Source organism: Leucopleurus acutus (genome assembly GCF_964270905.1).
Source record: "Leucopleurus acutus genome assembly, chromosome: X".
In the NCBI taxonomy this organism is placed as follows: Eukaryota; Metazoa; Chordata; class Mammalia; order Artiodactyla; family Delphinidae; genus Leucopleurus; species Leucopleurus acutus.
The window spans coordinates 129,981,517-129,994,944 of NC_139148.1; the positions used below are offsets into that span (position 1 = coordinate 129,981,517).

The 13,428-nt window shown below is 45.0% G+C and overlaps 1 protein-coding gene across 5 annotated transcripts in view; it reads left to right on the plus strand.

Moving 5' to 3' along the window:
- ZNF185 (zinc finger protein 185 with LIM domain) overlaps nucleotides 1-12,252 on the plus strand; it is a 58,185-nt gene extending 45,933 nt beyond the window's left edge. For all 5 annotated transcript variants that reach the window (XM_082864862.1, XM_082864865.1, XM_082864864.1 and 2 more), the window contains 2 exons: nucleotides 8,690-8,788; nucleotides 9,694-12,252. In XM_082864862.1, the coding sequence (XP_082720988.1) occupies nucleotides 8,690-8,788 (99 nt within the window). In that variant the 3' untranslated portion in view covers nucleotides 9,694-12,252. The remainder of the gene's footprint in view (nucleotides 1-8,689; nucleotides 8,789-9,693) is intronic.
- Nucleotides 12,253-13,428: the final 1,176 nt, after the last annotated feature.

Sequence of the window (13,428 nt, forward strand, 5' to 3'; positions counted from 1 at the left end):
GTTGTCTCAACTACACCCTGCAGCCTCCCAGGATATGCCATTCCATTGCTCAAGTTCATTTGTATAAACTAGTCTGTCAGTATCCTTAACTGTAGGTTTATCTTACCTTTGTTAGATTGACATAACATTTTAAAATACTAGTTTGTAGGGGACTTCCCTGCTGGTCCAGTGGGTAAGCCTCCACGCTCCCAATGCAGGGGGCCCCGGTTCAATCCCTGGTCAGGGAACTAGATCCCTCATGCATGCCTTAGCTAAGAGTCCGCATGCCACAACTAAGAGTCCACATGCCACAACTAAGAGTCCGCATGCCGCAACTAAAGATCCTGCGTGCCGCAACTAAGACCTGGTGCAGCCAAAATAAATAAATAAATGAACATAAAAATAAATAAATACTAAAATAAATAAATAAAATGGAATACTAGTTTGTTTTGTTATATTTAGGAAGAAAGAGCAGACACTTATGGCCACAGCATCACAACAACCTTTTAGGGTCCCTGTTCTCCGCAGTGTGAGGCATGTTACAAGCCCAGATTGTTGATTTTTTTCCTGTGTTCCCAGAGGTGACCCCCTAAATGGATCAGCACCATTAGCTGGCTAAGTTGAGGTTCAAGTCCTGGTCTACAGTAACTAGAATCACAGAGGGCTGATAAATTTACAGTGAAAAAATGGCCAGGAGGATAGCCTCATCCACCAGAGGGCAGACAGCAGAAGCAAGAAGAACTACAGTCCTGCAGCCTGTGGGACAGAAACCACATTCACAGAAAGACAGACAAGATGAAAAGGCTGAGGGCTATGTACCAGATGAAGGAACAAGATAAAACCCCAGAAAAGCAACTGAATGAAGTGGAGATAGGCAACCTTCCAGAAAAAGAATTCAGAATAATGATAGGGAAGATGATCCAGGATCTCGAAAAAAGAATGGAGGCAAAGATCGAGAAGATGCAAGAAATGTTTAACAAAGACCTAGAAGAGTTAAAGAACAAACAAACAGAGATGAACATTACAGTAACTGAAATGAAAACTACACTAGAAGGAATCAATAGCAGAATAACTGAGGCAGAAGAATGGATAAGTGACCTGGAAGACAGAATGGTGGAATTCACTGCCGCAGAAGAAAATAAAGAAAAAAGAATGAAAAGAAATGAAGACAGCCTAAGAGACCTCTGGAACAACATTAAACGCAACAACATTCGCATTATAGGGGTCCCAGAAGGACAAGAGAGAGAGAAAGGACCGGAGAAAATACTTGAAGACATTAGAGTCAAAAACTTCCCGGCGTCCGTGCCCGAGGCTCGTGGGTCTGCGGCCGCAGCGCGTGGCGCCGGAGCTCGAGGGGGTGGGGTTGGGGGCGGGCTGGCTGCCGCCATGGCCGGGAGTCAGGACATGTTCGACGCCATCGTGATGGCGGATGAGAGGTTATGATGGTGCCAGTTACACAGCTGGGCCTTCAAAGTTAGAGCCTTTATTCTACTGCAGGCGCCACAGTCACGGTACATTTTGTGATCATCTGATGACGTTTCTCCTTGCTAGTCTCCTGAGATGTGATGGAAAGCCCAGTTTCATGGGGAAGGTTATCAGGAAGGCTATGAAGAAGGAAGTAGTTTGGGTATGATTGAAGGAAGACAGTATGGCATGTTACATGGAGCTAAAATCGGATCTGAGATCGGGTGCTACCAAGGTTTCGCTTTTGCGTGGAGATGTCTCCTGCACGGCTGGGCCACTGAGAAAGACAGCAAAGAGATGAAGGTCTTAGAATCGTTGATTGGAATGATTCAGAAATTCCCTTATGATGACCCTACTTATGATAAACTTCATGAAGAACTTAGACAGAATTAGAGGGAAATTTAAGCAGCTTTGTTCATTACTAAACATCCAGCCCGACTTTAAAATTAGTGCAGAAGGTTCCAGACTTTCATCTTGAGGATGACAGACGCACAAAGACGAAACGTCAGGGAACAGATGTTCATATGTTAAGTGTTTAAAAATGTGATTAAGGGCAAAACAATGATGGGGGATTCATTGTTTTGCAGGGAGGGTTCCAGCTTGGCCACTGAAAGGGCTTCCTTCCCCCGAGGTCTGCCGGGTGGCCTCGATGCCCCCCACGGGGCCCCTCCACATAGGCCCGTCCTTTGTTGGGCCCTGTCTGCTCTGCAGCATGAACGTGGCCCTGGCAGAGTCCTCACCGGGCTGCTCTTCTCTGGTCCAGGGTCCAGGCCCCAGGCTCACGGCTTCTCGTCATCTGGCAGGCCTGGCTGGATCTAGACTTGGGTTGGCTCTGGATATGATAAACCTCGCCTTTACCCCCCCCCCCCAGGCTTTGGTCAGCGCTCAGAGGGATGGTTTTTTAAAAAATGAGAGCCACAGGGTTGATACGAAGCAGGTTAATGGGAAGGAGCGATGGGTACTGGACATTTATTGACCCTTGAGATGTACCAGTGCTGTCACCTGCTTCTCATGTTTTATTTAGTCCCTTCAGGAGCCCATGAGGTAGGCGTTATTCCCATTTTATAGACGAGGAAACTGAGGCCCAAGAGACTGCCTGGTCCAAGGGCAGTGGGCGGCAGAGCTGGGACTCCAGCCCTGTCTCCTGGTGCCCGCTCTGGAATGCACAGTCGCACCCACAGTCTCAGGGTCCCTACCCACAGGTCCCTGCTATGCCCCGTGGAGCCCTGGGGCATCTCATGTCACCATGGACATGGGCGTCTGGCTGAGAGGAGCAGAGGCCAGCCCTGTCCCCAGGAAGCCTGGACGAGCTCTTCCTGTGTCCCCGGGTGGGTAGGGCTCTGCAGCATCAAAAATGGTCAAGGGGAGGAGACTTTAAGGCCACCGTTCTACGTGCAGAAACTTTGGAACCTTACTGCATGCAGCCTTCCTTCTAGTGTGAGTTCTTCTGTCTTCTGCCCGGACTTAAAAGGCATCATCTGTACACGGTGCATGGCCTCAGGTGCATCTTGGTCACAGACACCAGCAGCGCTTATCTCAGGCTGGTGGGATGGAGGGGCTTTTGTTGTCGTTTACCTGGGTGGATTTTTGTGCTTCCTAAGCTATCTGTTTAGATAATGTATTATTTTTATAATTGAAAAAATAAAGAGTATATTTTAAAGCAGAAAAAAAAATTCCCTAATATGGGAAAGGAAATAGCCACCCAAGTCCAGGAAATGCAGAGAGTCCCATACAGGATAAACCCAATGAGAAACACGCCGAGACACACAGTAATCAAATTGGCAAAAATTAAAGAAAAAGACAAAGAAAAACGACAAATAACATACAAAGGAACTCCCATAAGGTTAACACCTGATTTCTCAGCAGAAACTCTTCAAGCCAGAAGGGAGTGGCATGATATACTTAAAGTGATGAAAGGGAAGAACCTACAACCAAGATTACTCTACCCGGCAAGGATATCATCAGATTCGATGGAGAAATCAAAAGCTTTACAGACAAGCAACAGCTAAGAGAATTCAGCACCACCAAACCAGCTCTACAACAAATGCTAAAGGAACTTCTCTAAGTGGGAAACACAAGAGAAGAAAAGGACCTGTAAGAACAAACCCAAAACAATTAAGAAAATGGTAATAGGACCATACATATTGATGATTACCTTAAATGTGAATGGATTAAATGTTCCAGCCAAAAGACACAGGCTTGCTGAATGGATACAAAATCAAGACCCAGATATATGCTGTCTACAAGAGACCCACTTCAGACCTAGGGACACATACAGACTGAAAGTGAGGTGATGGAAAAAGATATTCCAGGCAAATGGAAATCAAAAGAAAGCTGGAGTAGCAATACTCATATCAGATAAAATAGACTTTTAAATAAAGAATGTTACAAGAGACAAGGAAGGACACGACATAATGATCAAGGGATCAATCCAAGAAGAAGATATAACAATTATATATGCACCCAACATAGCACCTCCGTACGTAAGGCAACTGCTAACAGCTCTAAAAGAGGAAATCGACAGTAACACCATAATAGTGGGGGACTTTAACACCTCACTTAACATCAGTGGACAGATCATCCAAACAGAAAATTAATAAGGAAACACAAGCTTTAAATGACACAACAGACCAGATAGATTTAATTGATATTTATAGGACATTCCATCCAAAAACCGCAGATTACACTTTCTTCTCAAGTGCACACGGAACATTCTCCAGGGTAGATCACATGTTGGGTCACAAATCAAGCCTCGGTAAATTTAAGAAAACTGAAATCATATCAAGCATGTTTTCTGACCACAACGCTATGAGATTAGAAATCAGTTACAAGGAAAACAACGTAAAAAGCACAAACACATGGAGGCTAAACAATACGTTACTAAATAACCAAGAGATCACTGAAGAAGTCAAAGAGGAAATCAAAAAATACCTAGAGACAAATGACAATGAAAACACGATGGTCCAAAACCTATGGGATGCAGCAAAAGCAGTTCTGAGAGGGAAGTTTATAGCTATACAAGCCTCCCTCAAGAAACAAGAAAAATCTCAAATAAACAATCTAACGTTACACCTAAAGGAACCAGAGAAAGAAGAACAAACAAAACCCAAAGTTAGTAGAAAGAGAGAAATCGTAAAGATCAGAGCAGAAATAAATGAAATAGAAACAAAGAAAACATTAGCAAAGATTGATAAAAGTAAAAGCTTGTCCTTTGAGAAGATAAACAAAATTATTAAACCATTAGCCAGACTCATCAAGAAAAAGAGGGAGAGGACTCAAATCAATAAAATTAGAAATGAAAAAGGAGAAATCACAACCGACACTGCAGAAATACAAAGGATTATAAGAGATTACTACAGACAACTCTATGCCAATAAAATGGACAACCTGGAAGAAATGGAAAAATTCTTAGAAAGGTATAACCTTCCAAGACTGAACCAGGAAGAAATAGGAAATATGAACAGACCATTCACAAGTAATGAAACTGTGATTAAAAATCTTCCAACAAACAAAAGCCCAGGACCAGATGGCTTCACAGATGAATTCTATCAAACAATTAGAGAAGAGCTGACACCCATCTTTCTCAAACTCTTCCAAAAAATTGCAGACGAAAGAAAACTCCCAAACTCATTCTATGAGGCCACCATCACCCTGATACCAAAACAAGACAAAGATACTCCAAAAAAAAATTACAGACCAATATCACTGATGAATATAGATGCAAAAATCCTCAACAAAATACTAGCAAACAGAATCCAACAACAGACTAAAAGGATCATACACCATGATCAAGTGGGATTTATCCCAGGGATGCAAGGATTGTTCAGTATACACAAATCAACCAATGTGATACACCATATCAACAAATTGAAGAAGAAAAACCATATGATCATCTCAATAGATGCAGAAAAAGCTTTTGACAAAACTCAACACCCATTTATGATAAGAAACTCTCCAGAAAGTGAGCATAGAGGGGGAACCTACCTCAACATAATAAAGGCCATATATGACAAACCCACAGCAAACATTTTTCTCAATGGTGAAAAACTGAAAGCATTTCCTCTTGAGATCAGGAACAAGACAAGGATGTCCACTCTCGCCACTATTATTCAACATAGTTTTGGAAGTCCTAGCCATGGCAGTCAGAGAAGAAAAAGAAATAAAACGAATCCAAATCGGAAAAGAAGAAGTAAAGCTGTCACTGTTCACAGATGACATGATACTATACATAGAGAATCCTAAAGGTGCCACCAGAAAACTACTAGAGCTAATCAATGAATTTGGTAAAGTTGCAGGAGACAAAATTAATGCACAGAAATCTCTTGCATTCCTATACACTAATGATGAAAAATCTGAAAGAGAAATGAAGGAAACACTCCCATTTACCATTGCAACAAAAAGAATAAAATACCTAGGAATAAACCTACCTAAGGAGACAAAAGACCTGTATGCAGAAAATTATAAGACACTGATGAAAGAAATTAAAGGTGATACAAACACATGGAGAGATATACCATGTTCTTGGATTGGAAGAATCAATATTGTGAAAATGACCATACTGCCCAAAGCAGTCTACAGATTCAATGCAATCCCTATCAAATTACCAATGGCATTTTTTACAGAACTAGAACAAAAAATCTTAAAATTTGTATGGAGACACAAAAGACCCCGAATAGCCAAAGCAGTCTTGAGGGAAAAAAACGGAGCTGGAGGAATCAGACTCCCTGACTTCCTACTGTACTACAAAGCTACAGTAATCAAGACAATATGGTACTGGCACAGAAACAGAAATACAGATCAATGGAACAGGATAGAAGGCCCAGAGATAAACCCACACACCTATGGTCAGCTAATCTATGACAAAGGAGGCAAGGATATACAATGGAGAAAAGACAGTCTCTTCAGTAAGTGGTGCTGGGAAAACTGGACAGCTACATGTAAAAGAATGAAATTAGAGCACTCCCTAACACCGTACACAAAATTAAACTCAAAATGGATTAAAGACCTAAATGTAAGGCCAGACACTATCAAACTCTTAGAGGAAAGCATAGGAAGAACACTCTATGACATAAATCACAGCAAGATCTTTTTAGAGCCACCTCCTAGAGAAATGGAAATAAAAACAAAAATAAACAAGTGGGACCTAATGAAACTTAAAAGCTATTGCACAACAAAGGAAACCATAAACAAGACGAAAAGACAACCCTCAGAATGGGAGAAAATATTTGCAAACGAATCAACGGACGAAGGATTAATCTCCAAAATATATAAACAGCTCATGCAGCTCAATATTGAAAAAAACAAACAACCCAATCCAAAAATGGGCAGAAGACCTAAATAGACATTTCTCCAAAGAAGACATACAGATTGCCAACAAACACATGAAAGGATGCTCAACATCACTAATTATTACAGAAATGCAAATCAAAACTACAATGAGGTATCATCTCACACCAGTCAGAATGGCCATCATTAAAAATCTATAAACAGGGCTTCCCTGGTGGCGCAGTGGTTGAGAGTCCGCCTGCCAGTGCAGGGGACACGGGTTCGTGCCCTGGTCCGGGAAGATCCCACATGCCGCGGAGCGGCTGGGCCCGTGAGCCATGACTGCTCAGCCTGCGCGTCCGGAGCCTGTGCTCCGCAGCGAGAGAGGCCACAGCAGTGAGAGGCCCGCATACCGGGAAAAAAAAATCTATAAACAATAAATGCTGGAGAGGGTGTGGAGAAAAGGCAACCCTCTTCCACTATTGGTGATGATGTAAATTGATAGAGCCACTATGGAGACCAGTATTGGAGGTTCCTTAAAAAACTAAAAATAGGGCTTTCCTGGTGGCGCAGTGGTTGAGAGTCCGCCTGCCAATGCAGGGGACACGGGTTTGTGCCCCGGTCCGGGAAGATCCCACATGCCGCAGAGCAGCTGGGCCCGTGAGCCATGGCCGCTGAGCCTGCGCGTCTGGAGCCTGTGCTCCACAGCGGGAGAGGCCACAACAGTGAGAGGCCCGCATACTGCAAAAAAAAAAAAAAAAGAAAAAAAAACTAAAAATAGAATTACCATATGACCCAGCAATCCCACTACTGGGCATATACCCGGAGAATACCATAATTCAAAAAGACACATGCACCCCTATGTTCATTGCAGCACTATTTATAATAGCCAGGTCATGGAAGCAACCTAAATGCCCATTGACAGACGAATGGATAAAGAAAAAGTGGTACATAGATACAATGGAATATTACTCAGCCGTCAAAAGGAACGAAATTGGGTCATTTGTAGAGACGTGGATGAATCTAGAGACTGTCATACAGAGTGAAGTTACGTCAGAAAGAGGAAAACAAATATCGTATATTAACGCATATATGTGGAACCTAGAAAAATGGTACAGATGAACCGGTTTGCAGGGCAGAAATAGAGACACAGATGTAGAGCACAAACATATGGGCACCAAGCAGGGAAAGCAGTGGGGGGTGGTCGTGTGATGAATTGGGAGATTGGGATTGACATGTATACACTGAAGTGTATAAAGTGGATGACTAATAAGAGCCTGTTGTATAAAAAAGTACATAAAATAAAATTCAAAAAATAAATGGCCAGGAGACAGGAACTGAAAAACGGAAGAAAGAGCCACTAGAGAGGTGCTTGGTGAGAACCCGCAGAGGGACTTGGGGACCCTTGCGGCCACTCTCCGCTGCTCTCAGCTGGAAGCCAGCAGCCTTAGCCAGGCTGGGCCTGGAGACAGCTGGAGTCTCAGAAACATGGGGACTCTTGGTCTCCTCTTAGCTGAGACTGTCTGCAGGCCACCCTACTCTGACTTCTCGTACCAGGAGGGTCTGCTGCAGATGACTGACTGTTCTCATCCTTTAGACGTTCGCTGGAGAGACACGCCGGAGCGGCTGGACTGCTGAAATAGCTTTACCTTTCAGCGGGCCTTCATGTCACCTTCTTTTGGACTTTCAATGTCACAGTTAAAGCCCTCCTGTAGGTGAGGAAATGGAAGCTCACCTAGCTAATAAGTAGTGGATTTAGGGCTCAAACCCAGGCCCAATTCTGAAACGTGGGCTCCTGACCGCTGTGTGATCATTCTGCCTGTTAGGTTCTTTCTGTTTTTGTTTGGGTTTGGTCTCTGTTAGCCATTTTTAAATCGTCAGCTTCGAAGTCCAGGATGTGCGATCAGCTTGGAGCCTGCCCACTCCACTCGCTTATGTTGCTTCGCTTGTGTGCTGACCTCTAGCTTGTTCTCTCTTTCAGTGTGGGATCTGCAGTAAACCGATGGGTGAGCTTCTGGATCAGATCTTCATTCACCGCGACACCATCCACTGTGGGAAATGCTATGAGAAGCTCTTCTAGGTGGGTGCTGGAAACTTACTAGAGGGCAGAAATGTGCTCTGGTCTCTCCCTGAGTCTTGACCTGGGACAGTGCTATCTCTCTTAGCCTTTATGTTCAGGGGACCCCGAGTCCTTGTGTCCCTATGCCTTGTGATACTTTGAAGTCTTAGGTGGCGCAGATAAAGACCCTCCCCATGGACATTTCCAAGTTGCAGGAGTCATTGTCTCTTCCTGTCAAGAAGCACCTTCCATGCAGCACCTCAGCTAAGCCCTCTAGCTGCCCTGAAATGCTGGCCAGGCCTATGTTGTTAGCCTCATTTGGGAACAAGGAAGTAAAGACCTAGAAAGGAAAAGGACATGGGGAAACACCTGGCTTGTAGATGGCAGAGTCAGGACCTCAACCCAGGACTTCAGATTCAGGTCCGGGGCTCTCTGCCACATTCCCTTGAGTCGCCTCCAGCATTGCTCATATAGCATCAGATCAGGCCTCAGCCGAGGTATTCAGTAAAACAGATGCACAGCTGGGTAGCAGCAGCAGGTAAAGGCCAGGATACGCAGGCGTGTGTGGGAGATGATGGTGCTGTCCCGGCGCCTGGGCGGCCTCTGGGCCACATTGTGAACTCTGCCTGAAGTCAGGTTTGCATGCTGAAAGCCCGTGGGATCGACCCCGGTGTCAGCTTCACGGGGCCCAGTGACCGTCCTCAGCCAGAAGCACAGAGCAGAATATCTCCCTTGAAGGCAGTGGGGATCGGTACCAACCGGGCCCTCCACCAGCCACAAGCCTGTTCCGCCTTTTCTCCAGAAGACACATTGACCTGGCCTGTCACTCCCGGTGCCTGGAGCAGTCCCCCTCACCAAGGGCTTCTGACTGCTCGCTGGATCGGCTGTGTGTTTCCAATCTCATGGACACTTCTATTTCCTTTTAGCTCCTCCAGGCTGAGAAGAAGCTGATAACTCCTGGACAAGTTTGACTGTCCCCACGAGCCCCAAGTTGCTGACTCTTCTTCCCTCACTTCCTCTCTCCTCCATGTGATTGCTTCACGTTTTTGCTCTTCTTAAGTTGAACTTGCTTACATCCAGTAGCATATCTTAATGATGTTATGATAATTACTTGTGTGTGTGGCTTTTTAGAGCTTAGAAAGCACTTCCCATCCATTATGTTACTTCCAGCTCAAGCAAAGAGGATTGAACTGTAATTCCATTTTGGCTTCCCTCAGACTGGTCAGCTTCCTGATGAGTTTAGGTGGCCTGGTACGATAGTCACGGACAAGAGCGCGGGGTGCGGTGTATCCTGACTCTTGGGACAGAGAGCAAATCACATTCTGGTTCACAGCTCTGAGTGTACCTTTGGAACTTGACAGAAGAAGCAGGCCTCCTGAAGCTTCTGAGGGGTTAAAGACTGTTGACGATCCCTGGTGGGTAAATTGCAGACGCTGAATGCTAGGGATTGACATAGGCTAAAGTTCAGCTTGTCTATTTGCCATATATATTTTTTAAACTTTCCATATACTTTTACAACTAGTTAGTTGCTTTTGATTGAGTTATATAGCAGATTTTAATGACCTCCTACCTACCTACCTTTCAGTATAGTTGCGTTTTGTGCTGCAGGCACGTGGACGTGTATTAGAAAGTTTACACGTTAGGTTTAAATTCTATAGGATGTGATTCTTAAGAGGCTACTGACCAAAGGGGCATCTGTGTCTGAACCTTGCTGATTAATACCTTTGCCCTCAATGTCCGATCCCTAAACTTTACACAGAAGTCCCCTAAAGCAAGTTGTAGGGTCTATAGACTCCAGCAGGATTATAAAGGGAGAAAATCAGCTAACATCTCTTGAGGCCTTACTGCGTACCAGGCATTATCACAAGGTGGTGGCGTTAATCCCCATGCTAATCGTGTACAGAGGGTGTTCTTCTCCGCAGTTTGCAAGTGAGGACGTTGAGGCTCAGGGAGGTGGTCATTGCGTTGTGCACAGCGCACCCATGTAACGCTCTCTAGCACCCATGCCCTCTCCAGTAACAGTAATGCTGAGTATATGTGAAGCACTGTGCGGAGGTGACACCCGGATGCACACTTCTACAAAGAGGGGAAGTTGGGGAATTGCACCCCTCCTCTGGGCATCCTGGGTCCCCATAAAATACCAGAAGGGCCAAACTGGCCCTCGCACCTCCCTTTTCCATGAAAACACTTCTGAACTGAAATACTCTCAGCTGGGAACAGATTTGACTCACAGACCTTCCCAAAGACGAGCTTGTCAACCCAGGGGAAGCTCCAGTAGGCTAGCGGATCTGGGCACAGGGCCCTCAGTGACCTCCCATTTTCCAGTCCAGACTCTGTCCCATGCTAGTGGCAACTACTGAGACCCCAGGTACTTGGAACAGGGATACCTGTCGGCCAGCTGGACAGATGCAGGCCCATTCATGCAGTCAGCTGATGCTCTGCTCAGGTTCGACTGGGCCCCTCTGCCTTTGGGACCAGCATCACTGTGTAAGTTCCTCGAAAGGACAACCTGACAGTTTTTATGATGAAAAATGAGGGCGTTTTCTCTTGGTTTAATTAGAAAGTGCCTCTCCATCTCTCTCCAGTTTCTGAGCCCTGTGCACGTTGGCTGGTGGACTTCTTCTTCCTGCCAAATGATCAGAGAGGAATGTTCCATTTATTTCCATAGATGTGCGTCAGATTTGCTGTGGAGTGGAAAACTGGCCATGTACTCGCACAAAACATGAGCTGATTTTCCTCAAGACGGTAGGGACTGACACGTAGGTGCTGAATGAATGAGTGAAAGGGAAAGAAAGGTCGTGCCTTTGGGTGGGAGGCAGCACCCCTGAGTCTTGGCAGGATCAAGAGGTGCAAGATAGGCTGGCTTCCCTGCCTTCTAGATACACTCTGCCTTTAAGAGAGTTTTAGAACCAACATGCAAGATATTGACTCCAATCTGAAAAAGTCTCTTTCATGTTTAAATGGCACAGAATTCTTTCGCTTCTTTTTATTTGCCTAGAATTTTTAATCATACTTGCTTAACTCATTAATGTACACAATTATAATAAATGGTAAGATATTTCATGTGTAAATGTTAAGGTTTCCTTTTATAGGTGTAATAACTTGGTGTATTTGGCTGTGTGATTTATTTTCTCCTATTACCTGAAGCCACTCTCTTTATAAAAGCAAATAAATACTTTAAGGAGTATCAAAGTTTTCTCTACAGAAGCAAATACTTTTAAGAAGTATCAAATCTAAAGAGAAAACAACAGCATTATCTGGAAACTATGCATGCACAGCGAGTGTGCAATTCTAGACCTGTCAGATCGAATGAAGGAGATTTTATTCTTTCGGGCCCATCCTTCCTTTCATTGTCGACAGTCCTTATTGAACTCTTGCAGTGACCAAGAGCTCAGTCCCTTAAAAGCCCATTCTGTCTGTGGAAATGCGTTCCTCAGCTGACTTACAACCTGTTCCCTTTAACTATCACCCACTGGTAATCTGTAATCCCTCTTTTATATGCCAGCCCCTAAAATCGGTAAATACACTTGTTGGGTTCTTCCTCTGTCAACTCTTCTCCCATTTAAACACCCCTGGTCCCATCAACTCTGACCGGAATTCTGTGTATGCATCTCTTAACCCTCAGAGGTGCCCCCAACCGCACGTCCGAACCCATTCCTCCAGATGTGTACCGACAGGCAGGACTTTCACCTTGCTCATTAAGGCTGGTGCCCAAGCGGTCAGAATCCTGTGGAACAGTCATTCTGCCTATCACGTGATCCATGCTTCCAGGTTTTGTTTCCGAAAATATAATTTGCATGTCATCGATGTCTTGATCCAGCCTGGGGCCAAAAAGGGTGGTCAGGAAGTCAGTCCAAAGATAGAAGACATGACAGAGAAATCCCTCTACAACTGAGCAGGGGCGTTGGGGCCCAGTATTCAGCAGGCATTGAACTAGTGTCCCTCTAGCTGCCTTCTCACCCCAGCCTCAGCCACCATCTTGGCTACGAGTACATTTGGGAAAGGAAGAAGAGGCTTTACCACTTCAAAGGCAAGAACTATAACAGTAGCTCCTAACCAGGACCTGGAGTCTCTGTTGGTGACAGCATGTGACACAAAGACCTAGAAAAAAAATAGGGGAGAGTTATTTTGAAAAATGGCTTAGCAGACCAGGTTCCCACCAAGCCGGTTGATCCCCAGTACCCAGCCTCCCCTATTCCTCCTTCCCCTTTATAGGTCCACACCTGTGAGGGCCCCCAACCCATACACCCCCACGTGGGGTCCTCCGGGGGACTCTGCTTATGAATGTATTCCGCCTGTGAATTTCCACACGCTCCATTTCTCTTGTGATGTTTCTCTGCACAATATCCTTTTCCCATGAACTTCCCAAGGGAGGAAAGCTTCCACCAGGGGGCCCAACACTGGTTACATTGAATTCAAAGTTGAGATCACTACGTGGCCATTTGGGGCCCCTCTTGCCACTGAATCAACAAGAAGGGTGTTATTTACCCGCCGGCTGAGCGCTCCTGACAATCGAGGGGAAAAGGGTCGCTGCAAGTACCACATAGCAAACCCCGGAGGAGAGTCTTCTGGGGGTGTCTCTTAGTGTTCCCACGTCCAATAACGTAAGATAACGGATGACTGTGATGACTCATGCAGGCAGGACCACTAAGGGATCAGAT